This window comes from Eurosta solidaginis, chromosome 2 (assembly GCF_040869045.1).
Source record: "Eurosta solidaginis isolate ZX-2024a chromosome 2, ASM4086904v1, whole genome shotgun sequence".
NCBI lineage: Eukaryota > Metazoa > Arthropoda > Insecta > Diptera > Tephritidae > Eurosta > Eurosta solidaginis.
In genome coordinates, this window is record NC_090320.1 from 817,634 (window position 1) to 830,742 (window position 13,109).

Below are 13,109 nucleotides of genomic sequence, written 5' to 3' on the forward strand. Positions count from 1 at the left end.
TTTAAATTCCGAGTAACGACTTCCGAGGAACGACTACGCTTAAAAAAAAGCTTTTTTCTTTTTCTGGGGCTTGAACGCAGGACTTTCGGTGTGATAGGTGAGTTTGTTCCCCCACACCGCCTATACTTATTTTATCATAATGCACATTTTGGGCATTGTCACTTTAGTTTTAAAATATACCACTGTCACTTTAAAATGAAATCACATCGGATTATTTTTATTCCAATCATTTGGCTTTGTAGATGCAGGCTTAAAGTTCCTGCATGTTTTAGAAAAATCACGCCTCTCCCTTGCTCTTCTACACCTGCCAGAATTAATTACTTTTTGTAAGATTTTTCATGAAAGCAAAACACTGTGATATTTGCAGAGGATTCTCAACTACCGTTTCTTTTGTACAGAAGAAAATTTTGTGTAGTAATTGTTATTACTACATTCATAAATAACAAAAAAATGTGTGCATCGCATGAACCATATGAGTATGTCTGTATGTTTCTATATAAAAAACAAGAATGCCCTTCAAAAATCGAACAGGCGGTTCAGTCGCTCCTCACATTCGCTCCACTTCGCTCGATTTACGTCAAATTACGCGCCAAAACGCAAACAACAGCTAATCATTTAGAAATTAAGACAAAGAAAAATAAAAAAAAACTCACACGCTTTTTTTCCTCGTGCTAAAAAAAATATTTTACGTCAAGAATTTATTAAAAAAATCGCTACTTCATAAAAACCTGCGTTAATTTAATTTTTCACTCATACGTCTGTTTAAAACTCTTGTCTTCTGTGTTCTTTCAATAAATCCCGACTCCAATACGCGTTAGTTATGTAATATTTTTTTTCGAACCACGTTTTTTGGAAGAAGTTATTTTTTTCATTGAAAAACTACTTGCTTCCCTCTTTTTGACGATGTTCAACCATTTTAACGAACAATTGACAATAATTAATTGTGAAATTAATTTTAACGGAAATTGCTAATACGGACTAATTAAACTATGTAAATATGTTAATAAGAAACTTCGCGTGTCGACCAATTTTTTTGTGTGCAATATTTTACCTTTGTGATTGAGTAAAAAACGAAAAAAAAATTTTATTATTATTGTACGTGAATTTGTGATAAAATTGCTTAATGCGCTCATATTACATTAATTTGAAAAATATCAATATGAGAAAAAAAATTTAAAAGAATTGTATTAAGTACGGTGAGTAGTTCGGTTTTGTAGAAATTAGTGAAAAAATGGTTTAAAAATATTATATAAATTTCAAAAACATGTACTAAAATATTTTTTTGCTACGCAAATGTTTGTGCTTAAATCGAATATTTTTCTTTAACATCAAAGAGAGTTAAAGTTGTATTTGGAGACAGTGGTATGTCTCTTTTTTTAAGTTGGTGCTCAATCTCAACAATTAAATTAAGCTGGCTCTGTTAAACATCTCAGCGATAAGTGTCTGCTTGTCGCAATGAATACTACCGCAGCATTTGCTAAAGTTGCTAAACATTGCCTGTAACAATAACACAATATAATTCACCACGCTTGTTTATTTTCAATTGATAATATCAGCCAGCGTTTCTTACCACAGACAGGCTCCATATGACTGGGTAGAGCATTGACCCAACGAAAGCAATACCTCTCACAAATACATCACACACATACATATGCACACATTTATAGAATTATGTGTAACTTAAAAGTAAATTTGTGTTTTTTTAACTTTATTTGCAACTCGTCTTAACCCTAAACATTTCCACTAGCACTTCGCAATTCACTTGTTTTTCCTGCGATTGTGTGCGAAATTGATAAAAAAAATTATTTAAAAAATTTTTTAAGTGCATAGCGAGATGAGGAACTGCAGAGTTAGAAACTATAATTTGCATTTTGCAAAAACGGCCAGTTTAGATACAAATTTAATTTTATAATTTTTTTTTTTATAATGCGAGGGAAAATAGTTCACAAAAATTTACATGAAACTCTGTTTGAACTTTCCTAAGCTTACCTGCTGTAATTTGATTAACTATATAATATAGAAAAACCAAACCATTTGAAAGAGCTAAATACCCAACTCTAAGCATAAAAATCGCCAAATTACAAATGTTTTGTTTTATACATACCATAGTGGTATTGCCAATTGCAATAGGCGCGAAAGTCAAAAAAGGCGTACCCGTTATAAACTGGAAACTTTAGCTACGAATTCCAATTGTGTTATGGCTGTGCATCCGATCTAATTTCGGTATTAGTATTCTTTCAAACGCAGAACGATTTAAATTAATTTGTTGGTGGTCGTGATTTAATATCAATTTTGGGACTGACAAACCTTGGTTAGGCGCTTGAGCAACAGGGATTTATACATAAAAAAGTTCAATTCAAGGTCAGAGAACGTCATTTCTGAATTTCAAGTTTCACACGATCTGCGGTGCTTGAAAGCTAAGAAACACATGTTATATTTATATGCGGAGTCCACCATTTTGAAATTTCGACAAACGAGATTCAATTGTTGAGATTGATAATAGAAAAGTGGTACGTATTTTTACAAGCTTTAGCAATTGAAAAGCATTTTATATCTATGCAGATGTGGTTTTTAAAAGTTTTAAGGTTCTTTTTTTTATGGTTTGATCTGGACTATTCCTAACCTATGCTCTACTCAAGGGGTATAAATTACGTAAAAGGAAAATTTTTGTAAATTTAGTTAATATTTGCGAGAATAAGTCAGCTTCAAATAAATAACTGTTATTAAAAGCAAGTGACATACATTTTTTAGCCGAACTTTCGCCATCGAACTTCATCAATGTATCCAAGTTTCTCCTCTTGCGAAAACTTCAAGCTAGGTTTCACATAACCTTAATTTTTCAAAACCCCCTCTTCAGTCGCACTGGCACTCTCAGTCAGTCTGAACTACATAAGAAATACCATCTATTTAACGATCTTGTTTAAATTATTTTCAGCCTAAAAGCTGTGGTGTAGAGTTTTTTGCCGGTCTAACTATACAAGGGTCTTCGACTCAAGTGACAGGATAACAAACATTGAAAGTACCCAAGAAGTGTATTTCTGCCTTGGAAAGCTGCACAGAAAAATGCATCTGCCGTTCGCAGTCTGCATAAAACATTTAGGTCAAATATTTCGTGGGTGGTGCTACCTTTTATTTTTTTCTACAAACTTTTTATGCCGACTTCGAACAGCATCTGCACGGTTAATGATCTTTTGCCGATAAGCTTGCAATGGCAGAATTACACTTAAAGAGTGTTTCCCAAAGCACCACCGAAGAACGGCCATGCAGAAAAATGTAAACATTTTACAGAGATTTGAACCTCAACCCTTTGGTAAGGTAGGTGATCGAATATATGGGCCACCAGGATTTTTAGAGAGTTACTCCTTATCAACAACTTGACATTACTGCAACGATTTCAGTCAATTTGACATACCTACATATGCCTAGGAAAATTTCGCGATTATGTTCCATTAATTTTAATGTGGCATACGTTTTATTTAAAACTCCAGATGTTACAATGGTAATGCCTTCGAAGAAGGTGGACTATACTGCAGAAGATTTGCGTTGAGCATGAAAAGCACTTTACTAACTCGAAAGAAGTTATTACTGCCTAGTTCTTATATGCTGCGATTTTTCGTTTTTAAATTCTCTTTCAATCACTTCCAGAGATGCTATTTAATATTTTTCTTTGTATATTCACGTTCTATTCGAATCATCTTAATTTTTGTCTTGTGAACTTCTGTTTTTTTTCAGTAAAATACTTTACACATTACATAAATAACTCAGACTCCCGAAAGATCAATTTTAAAACCGATCTCATTGAGCGGACATTTAAGCTAGCTAAGGACCACGAAATTGTACATCCCCAAACACCAGCAGAAGAAGCTATAAACTTCTATACGTTATAACATAAAACAAAAAAGTCCATGATGTTGTCCTGTGCGCAAATAAACAAGCTACTTTACTCGAATGCCACATCCGGAGAAACTATCATAGCACCGGCTACTTCGAGCGGACCACATTCTGTTCGTGGTGAATCAAGTGGAGCACCGAGTGAAACACAGAGTGAGATCTCATCAGCTGATAGTGACTGGAGTGATATAAGAGCGATAGCTACTAAATTAGGCGTAGCTAATCCTGATGACTTGCACACGGAGCGTTTTAAAGTGGATCGTCAGAAGTTGGAGCAGATGCTGAAAGGTCAGTCTGAAATATATTTTTGAAAGTTTCAAGTAATAATAATAAAATATATACAAATTTTGCTCGTAGAAGATAGTCTAATCGAAGGCATGAACGGCGCTGAGTACTTTTTTGAGAGCGTAAGTGAATGGTTAAAAGTACTTTATTAAAAATTTCCTAACAAACAACTCCATAAACCTCTTAGGTTATGAAGTGTACTGAAACTTACATAAGTTGGCCATGTCGTCTAAAAATTGGCGCTAAAAGTAAAAAGGGTGAGTTTTTGTGAGTAAATTTTTTAGAGTGTAAGGCCTAATGTATGTCAATTTCAGATCCTCACGTCCGAATCGTTGGACGCATTGAGGAAGTCCAAAAGGCTAAGGACCGTGTGCTTGCAAATTTGGATTCAAGAGTATTTATTTTATAGCTTAGACGACTTTACTATTCACTTTTTAACGACCAAATTCCTCTTTAGGGTACACGAGTCATTATGAAAATGGATGTGTCATATACAGACCATTCATATATTATTGGACGCGGTGGTAATAACATAAAGCGCATCATGGAAGATACATCAACGCATATTCATTTTCCTGACTCAAATCGTTTAAATCCCGTCGAGAAATCCAATCAAGTATCTTTGTGCGGCTCTCTGGATGGCGTTGAACGAGCACGCGCTTTAGTTCGCCTTTCAACACCATTACTAATTTCATTTGAACTACCGGTCCTGGCACCTGGTCACCCACAACCAGATCATGACACACCTTATGTAAAGATGGTAGAGGCACAATACAATGTACAGGTGAGAAATAACAACAAATAAATAAAATGACACAGTTAAGTTTAGAATATATATGTGCTTAATAAATTGCCTGTCTTTTATTCCAAGGTGATATTTTCATCTCGCCCGAAGCTTCACTCGTCTTTAGTACTTGTTAAAGGTTGTGAGAAGGAAGCTACGAAAGTACAGGATGCAACTCAATCGCTAATAAATTTCACATGTGAAAATGTTGCAGTGAGTATGAAAAGTTTGATATGAAAATTCAAAGAAGAAAAAATGTGTTTCCTTCTAGAGCCAAATGAAGGTGCAGATGCAACTAGAAATTTCTCCACAGCATCATGAAATTGTAAAAGGCAAAAATAGCTTTAACTTGCTTGGTATTATGGAACGTACAAAGACTAAGGTGAATGTTTTTATATTACAACTGGCTGGCTCATCTCAACTGGTTAAAAGAATTGATATCTGTTAAATTATCTTTCTAAATAAACCCTCAAAAAATGGGGTGCCAAGTTTAAGCATATCATACATTTCGAAGATATTGGCCCGTAATCATAGTCGCTGACTAAAATACTCTTTAGTTAAAATCTTGCCTAAATTAAAAATGGGATTTAAAATTTTGGTCTGTCATAGACGTATTAAACACAGTTTTCAACTAAAATAAGCATGGACAGGGTATCCGCATCAAAAAGGCATTGATTGGCGCTATGAAGAATTTTTTTTAGAAATTTTAAAAGTTCACCCTGTTCCCTACAACCGTGGTTACTTGACTCCACGTATAAAAAATGGTAATTTTTTACTTGACAAAAACTCTTACAATACCACAAAAATTGTCAAAGCAGTACCTGAAAACGTGTTTTGAACATAATCCGGTGGCGGATAATTATCATTCAATAAATTCTATTAAAAAGTTATTAGCAAACATTTTGTAAAAATTCGCTGTTTTTTATCATCCGTCAATTTTAAATTGAGTGCACAATCTATTAATTGAACATGAACATACTTATTTAAAGAAAATTTACTTAATTTCGTTCTTAAAAAATTCACTCATACACTCGAATTCATGTTGAATAGTTTATATAGTTTGTAAGAATGTTGTAAAGAAAAGTTGTTTGCATTAAGACAGATGTGACGGCCGAAATGATGCAAACCTTAAATGTAAGGTGGCCCTAACCGTTAAAGTCATTTAATTTAGTAGACCCGAAACCGAATAGGGTTATGTCTAACCTCGATACTAATAAGTATGCAGGAAATTCAATGATAATCAGGTTAAATCAAATTTAGGTTTGTCTTCGCAAAGTTAGCATAACTAAAGGGCGTTTAGTATAGTTTTCCGTAGGAAAGAAGTGACCTAGAATGTTGAGCCGTTGTACATGGACTTGCAAAGTGTAAGTCCCTTGTACATTAGAAAATCATTGAACTCAAGTCGATATAGGCTAAGAGGGTGATAAAGGAGGGAAGTAATACAACACCGCCCATACCAAGCAGTTCTTAAAATTGTTGTTGCTAATTTTTGTTGTATTCTGTGTTTTATTCACGCTTTCTTTTAAGAGGAATTGGCAAATGTAAAGGGGAATAGAAGACACAAAAGGAAATGCCAGCAGAACTGAAATCAAGAATTCTGTAATGTAATTCAATAATTCGTTCGGAAGTACGAATATTATTATAGGAATTTTTCTTTTATTAATTGAAATTCACAAAAAATCGAATAATACACTTTCGCAGCCGTAACTGGTGAAAATTGTATAAGCGCAAAACGCCTTTTTAGTTAATTCGTTTCTATGTACAACAATATCACCACAATTACACATGAAAGTCTTATACTATGTTCAAACAGAAAAATAAATTGAGGAAATTTCCATTTGAATTGAGTGCTGTTCATACAACTCGATTTAGCTTACACAATAGTAATTTTATAGCTGGTTGGCTCATCTCTACATCAAGAACATACCTTTGTTCAGACTGTCAAAATGAACACGTACATTATTGGGCGAATGAAATGGAATGAAAACATAAAATTTTGAAATTTTTGTGTGTTGTAAGAAAATGTGTTCAATGTTTTGGTTTCATTTTGAGTTTGCCATCTTCTTTTGACAATCCCTACTCCAGTGAAATGAAAGACATAAAGTCAGCTGATGAGATGAGCCAACCATATAGTTCAGCCATGCGTAACTGACATTGAAATATACTCAATAAACACACTTTACAATGTTGCATTTGCAGTTTGAAACAATTTATTACGCAATTTTTTTTAAATTGGCAATTTATTATTACAATTTATTATATGACAAATTGCGTAATAAATTGCCCAAATAGTAGAAATTGCCAATTTGGTGTGTGTTTGAACTTAGTATTAAACTTTTTTTTTGCAAAACTATCTTGACAGAGTAAAAGTGTTACTTTTCCGCCTTCGGATTATTGCTTCCGAAATTAAAACGCGTCATTTGACACCTCTGCCGAAATTTTTTAACATGTATTACAAATCGAAGCCTGTGGTAAATAATTCTTTCCATTGAACATATATTTCTAAATTTAATGCCAAAATCAGTATAGGATGCTACTTTTTCCTCAAAAGATACTACAATATCAAAACTCACAAATATCTATGAATGCGGAATAGTCTTAATTAAAGATTTCGCATATGTGGAGTCAAGCAACCATTGCACATTTTAAAATTGTGTAATTTTCATCACAAACATATTAATACGCATTCTATGTATAATAAATTAGTTCCTGACGTATATTTGCTTGTCGTGGAAGCCTTTTTTCACTTCCATTTAAGTTCATGGCGTTTAAATAGCAAATTGTTTAATTTCTCGCAACTTTTGACAGCAGACCACCAATTTAAAACCTATTTTAAAAAATTAAAATCGCGCGCATGTCATTTTAAATTTAAAGTACTTTTTTAGAGATAAAATAGTGTTTAAGTGGACTATAACAGACTTAAACTGATAATTAATTTAGAACCATGTTTAAACCAATAAAACTCTATTTTATTTCGACTATGACTACGGGCCATTGTTTCAGTGGTTTTAGAAAGACAAACTTCTCATAAAGCGTACCGTTTATTTTATTAAATACACTTTTCGCAAAGTTAGAAATTTGGTCACGACTTTATTTGCTTATCAAATTGCATACTATTCGGCGAGTTGAAATAAGGCAGTAGTAAAGTAGTCTATACGTAGCTAGCTTCAATCCGTTTTAATTGTTGGTATTTCTAGATTATCTTTCCTGATCTATCGGACTTAAACGTCAAACCGTTAAAGAAATCTCAAGTGACTATTACGGGTACTATCGATGGGGTCTACAAGGCGCGACAGCAATTGCTTGTAAGTTTAAATTAAAATATGTTAAACAATAAATTAAAACAACATCGGGCGATGCCAATTAGCCGTAACAAAATCCTCAAATCCCTCGCTGGCAGTACCTGGGGAAAAGATAAAGAAACGCTCATGACTACATACAAAGCAATTAGCCAGCCGATTACGTGCTACGCGTCACCCATATGGTCGCCAAGCCTAAAAATTACCCACTGGAAGAAACTACAGGCCTGCCAAAATACTACTCTCAGAATCGCCACGGGCTGTCTTCTTATGTCCCCAGAACACCATCTGCATAATGAGGCGAGAATACTCACCATCAGGGAGAGAAATGAGATGCTGACCAAACAGTTCCTGTTGAATACCCAGAAACCTGGGCATCCCAACAGACATCTGATTGATGAGCCAGCACCGTCTAGGGGCTTAAGGAGTCATCTCCGTAAGCATTTTGAAGAAATACGGCACCAGAGAACCCAGCCGTATGAAGTGAAAAAACTCAAGCAGGTCCTTGGTGAACTCCATAAACAGGCGTCGGATATTTATGCCGGGAATTGCCCGGTGAATCTAGTACTTAAAGAAAATTATCCAAAACTCGCGGAAGAGGAACGCATACTTCCCAGGGAAACGCGTGTCACTCTTGCTCAACTTCGGTCTGGACAGTATCCACACACAACTCTTACTTATCCAGAATCAACCCCGACATACAAAATGTATGCCCCGCTTGCAATGTGTCCCCACATGACACCAACCATCTCTTTAATTGTAATGTGGAACCAATGCCTCTAACACCCCTTTCCTTATGGTCCACCCCTGTTGAAACGGCAAGTTTCCTTGGACTCCCGTTAGAGGATATTGATGACAATTTGTGATCGGTCGCGGCTATTAGGTGGGGAGGGCATTGCTACAACAACAACAACAACATGCCAATTAGGGGCGATCCATAAATTGCGTAAAGCTCATTTTTTTTGCTTTTTAAATGACTAATCTTCGAGAAAAATGCAAATACCTACCATTCTTTATTAGGACGGTATTATTGTAGGTCAGGTCGGTGAAGAAGGCCCCCTCATCCGACGTGTTACCACCACTACTCACTACCCCAAGAAATAATGTAAAAGTGTTTTTTTTTTAATTCGATACAGATGACTATGTAAAGTACACATAATCAAATAAGAATAGTTTAAACAAAACCTACTCCGATATTTGACAAAATGAAGTTTATATTGCCTGGAGGCGAGGCCCAGCCCACCTTTCGAGAAATTTTTTGTGAATCTAAGCCATTTTCAAATCCCCTTGAACGCACACAAGAAATATCATCAAAATCGTTCAATAGGAACACAACGCGTCAAGCGGTGACAGTGGTCAACTGCCCTCAAAATCACTAATTTTTTATTAAACTTTTGTTATCATTCTGGTTTTTTTTTTTTTAATTTGCTTGCAAAACATCCTTGAGCCATAACGAACGAAACTAACAAAATCACGAAATTGGCAAACCATTTTCTGCGAAATTATCATAGTTATTCTGTTACAAAAATGTGATCTGAAAAGTTCTCTGATTTTTAGTTTTGGGTATAATTTTCGCCATGTCTCTCCATTTTAAGGGTAATTTGCCTATAGCGTTGATTTTCGACTTTCCGGACAATCAAACCAATGCCTCTGAAATAATAGGACTCAGCACAAAATATGGAGTTTATATTTCACTACGTCAAAAGCAACGACAAAGCACTTTGGCCATTGTTATAAAGGGTGTTGAAAAGTTAATAGGTATGCAATTAATTTTTATTTTATTTTATAATGTAATTGAACTAATTTCACTATTTTGTAGACAAAATCTATGAGGCGCGTCAAGAGATTTTACGTCTCAGTACGCCGCTTATAAAAGCAGTTGTACCCGAGAGTTACTACGCACCAAATGACAGGGAATTCAACGCCGACTATCGTGCGATGTTGACATCGTTGCTAGCTGGCTATCCTGATAGCCCGAAAATGCCTGGTTTGTTAACGGCCCATTTGCAAATGTCGCCCTATGGCAACAATGGGCAACTATGCAACAACAACAATTTGCTGATCAACAATAAGAGTACCGATAATCGTAATGGCAATTGTAAATCCTATCCGCCAGGTTTTGGTCCTTGTACTCCTTGTACTCCAACGAATGCTTGTCCACCCGCTCAAAAATATGTGAATCTGCTGAACAGTAGCTTTGGGCATCAACAACCCAATCATGTCAACAACAGCTACTTAAATGCAACGTCACCCAATATGCCACATCCACGCCAACAGAAGGCACCTTTGCAACAACAGCAAATATCACCACTCAACAGCTGTCATAATACTAGCGGTTATCATAGTTTCAGCAGTAGCGCCAACTCATTAGAACAAGTTTATCCACCTTACGGTGGAGGTGGCAATAGTAATAGTGGTGTTGGTGCAAGCAATCGTTTGATGGTACCAAATGCTGGCCCTGGTGGTCAATACTCACCTGACTCGACCTTTAACGGCGAAATTGGCTTTAGTCGTATGGGGCGGCGTTCGAGTGATGGTGTACTCTTAGGTTTGGGAGCTTCAGGCTCACTAGGGGGGCCATTATTACCGGGTAGTGCCGAGAGTTATCGGAATTTGCATTATGATTTCAAGGTAAGCTAATTTATATGATGCTTGAAAAATTATTTAACTACTCGATATGGCTTATTGCAGCAAAGTCGCATTTTTGACTTCGATATGAAGCGCGCCATGGGCTTTAAGGCAATGGAATGCCCACCGGTAAGTGGTGAATTGCGGACTCCTACACCTAACTGGGCTGGTATGGCATTGAGTCGCACCTCTCCGGGTGTTTTAGAGAGCACAGATGATAGTTTATGGCCTCGCAATGTTTCTGGTTTAAAGTATAATGGTGAAGCCGGTGCAGGTGGCCCACCCATATCCCCATATGCTTTGGGTGTAACAGTTGGGCTGATGGATGCGACTCCAACAAATAGGAGACTTAATTTGGCCCACCATAAAGACATACACACGCTGTTGACAAGTCTTGGCCTAGAACATTATATAAGTGAGTATTTTAACTATCGACTTAGCTCTAGAAACTTTATAAATTATTCGGTTTATTATTTGCATACATCTTTAGAGATATTTGTTACGAATGAAATTGATTTGGAAATGTTCACAACACTCAGCGAAGAAAATTTGCTAGAATTGGGTATAACCGCTTTTGGTGCTCGGAGAAAGTTAATGCTGGCTATTAACGCTTTGCAAGCTGGCGATTTTGCACGTGCAGGCATGTCGATCCCCCCAGGCCCACCGCAATCGAATAACTCTTCGCCACGATTTTCGGGTTCAGCTGCTCCTGGTGCCGAACGGCGCCCCTCAAATCAGTGGTAAAGATACCAATGTATATAATATACTGAGAATGAAAAAAAGTTAAACATTTTTAAATGGAGAAATCATTGAAAATTCACAGAAGCCTGATCCAACATATACTGATTGTCAAAACGACTTAAAACTCACATATATTTATAAAGCCATAACCGCAAATTGGACTTCAGCGACCAAATTTCCGATTTTCCTTTTATTTTTGATAGAAGTCGATAGCTTCATAGCTCTAGTATAAACCGTTGAGAAGTTATGGTTGGAGCTATTATAGCTTAAGAGAAAATTCGTAAAGTTTTTAGAATTATTTTAAGAATCAAAATTCTTCTGTCTACTGTAAAATTTTCATTATGCCGCTTAATACATTTTAGCGTTTATGGCTCCTTAAAGTATAAAATATCTGCTAGAAATAAGTTTGCATGCTGATTTGTTTTATTTTGTAAGCCTATTTAATTTAAAAATCTCTCAATATGGATATGATTGATGTCAATATATCTGATATTGTATTTTAACAACTTAACATAATTGAAAAAAAAAAAAACAAGAAAATCCCAAAAAAATACTAAACACCGAGATCGCAAAAGAGAAAAAAAGCATGAACTTAATTGATTCGATCACTTGCCAAATAAAAAACTTAACTGCATGACAATTAAGCATCCTTTTGACTGAAAACATACAAAAAGGTTAACGAAACGATTCCGTTTGACTTATACACGTATTTGTAGGCAGAATAAATAGCAAGTAATGAATCAAGCTCTCGAATACTTCTCATGTGTTTGTTTTGTAAAAAATTTACTCAGCAGCGCTGTTGTGTCAATTTGAGAAATCGATCTCATTTTATAGATATTATCAACAGATCTATTATTATTTTGTAATTATTTAATGAATATTTATTGAATAACTTAAACTATAAAACAATTATATAAAATACAAAAAAAAAATTAATTCAACATTTCTAAAATAGTATTTATACACATATTTATTTTGTTATGAAATTGCATGCCTTTATTGTGTAGTTTAAGTGTAAAAACCAAAAGATATTGAAAAACAAACTTTATTATACATTAAGAATCAATGAATTAAAAAGAAACAATAAGATTTGGATGAAAAGTACTCTGCAAATAATAAAGAATCCAACAAAGAAAACATATATAAATAAACTTACCTTTAATAAAAAATACAAATGAAGCAATAATAAAAACTCGTATTTATATGTTTTGTAAATTACTAATCTATTAACTCCGCATCAATATTTTCAAGAATTTAATGCTATTGGATAACTGAGCAGGTTCTTTGAAAAACGTGCGTACGTGACGTAATGACACTTGAAGTGCTTTGTGTCAGAGATGCACCTTAACGTTAAGCTAATCGTTTATCAAAAAATTTCCACCGTTTCCGTTGAAACACTTCGAAATATTATCGATAAAGAAATTATCAAGATAAATTGTATCTCGTTTTTAACCGAAACGAAAAGCATTCGTTAATACTAG

The 13,109-nt window shown here is 35.0% G+C and overlaps 1 protein-coding gene across 4 annotated transcripts; it reads left to right on the top strand.

The window, feature by feature from the left end:
- Positions 1-539: 539 nt before the first annotated feature.
- Positions 540-12,820, top strand: BicC (protein bicaudal C). 4 transcript variants are annotated; one of them, XM_067763993.1, is made up of 14 exons: positions 541-1,196; positions 2,110-2,510; positions 3,733-4,179; positions 4,249-4,298; positions 4,364-4,433; positions 4,491-4,570; positions 4,634-4,960; positions 5,048-5,173; positions 5,232-5,342; positions 8,158-8,265; positions 9,855-10,017; positions 10,079-10,890; positions 10,951-11,302; positions 11,378-12,820. In XM_067763993.1, exons 3-14 carry the CDS (start codon positions 3,906-3,908, stop codon positions 11,629-11,631), a joined length of 2,727 nt encoding a protein of 908 aa, XP_067620094.1. In that variant the 5' UTR covers positions 541-1,196; positions 2,110-2,510; positions 3,733-3,905; the 3' UTR covers positions 11,632-12,820. The 4 variants fall into 4 exon arrangements, with proteins under 4 accessions (XP_067620097.1, XP_067620094.1, XP_067620096.1 ...); XM_067763995.1 differs by having other exon boundaries at positions 4,252-4,298; XM_067763996.1 differs by lacking the exon at positions 8,158-8,265 and having other exon boundaries at positions 540-1,196.
- The last annotated feature ends 289 nt before the right edge of the window (positions 12,821-13,109 follow it).

Bases quoted from the DNA above. Each gene is read 5' to 3' on its own strand.
- BicC (XM_067763993.1), top strand. From the start codon at position 3,906: ATGATGTTGTCCTGTGCGCAAATAAACAAGCTACTTTACTCGAATGCC. The intron at 4,299-4,363 runs GTAAGTGAATGG...TAAACCTCTTAG, and splicing joins CTGAGTACTTTTTTGAGAGC to GTTATGAAGTGTACTGAAAC. The intron at 4,571-4,633 runs GTATTTATTTTA...ATTCCTCTTTAG, and splicing joins TTGCAAATTTGGATTCAAGA to GGTACACGAGTCATTATGAA.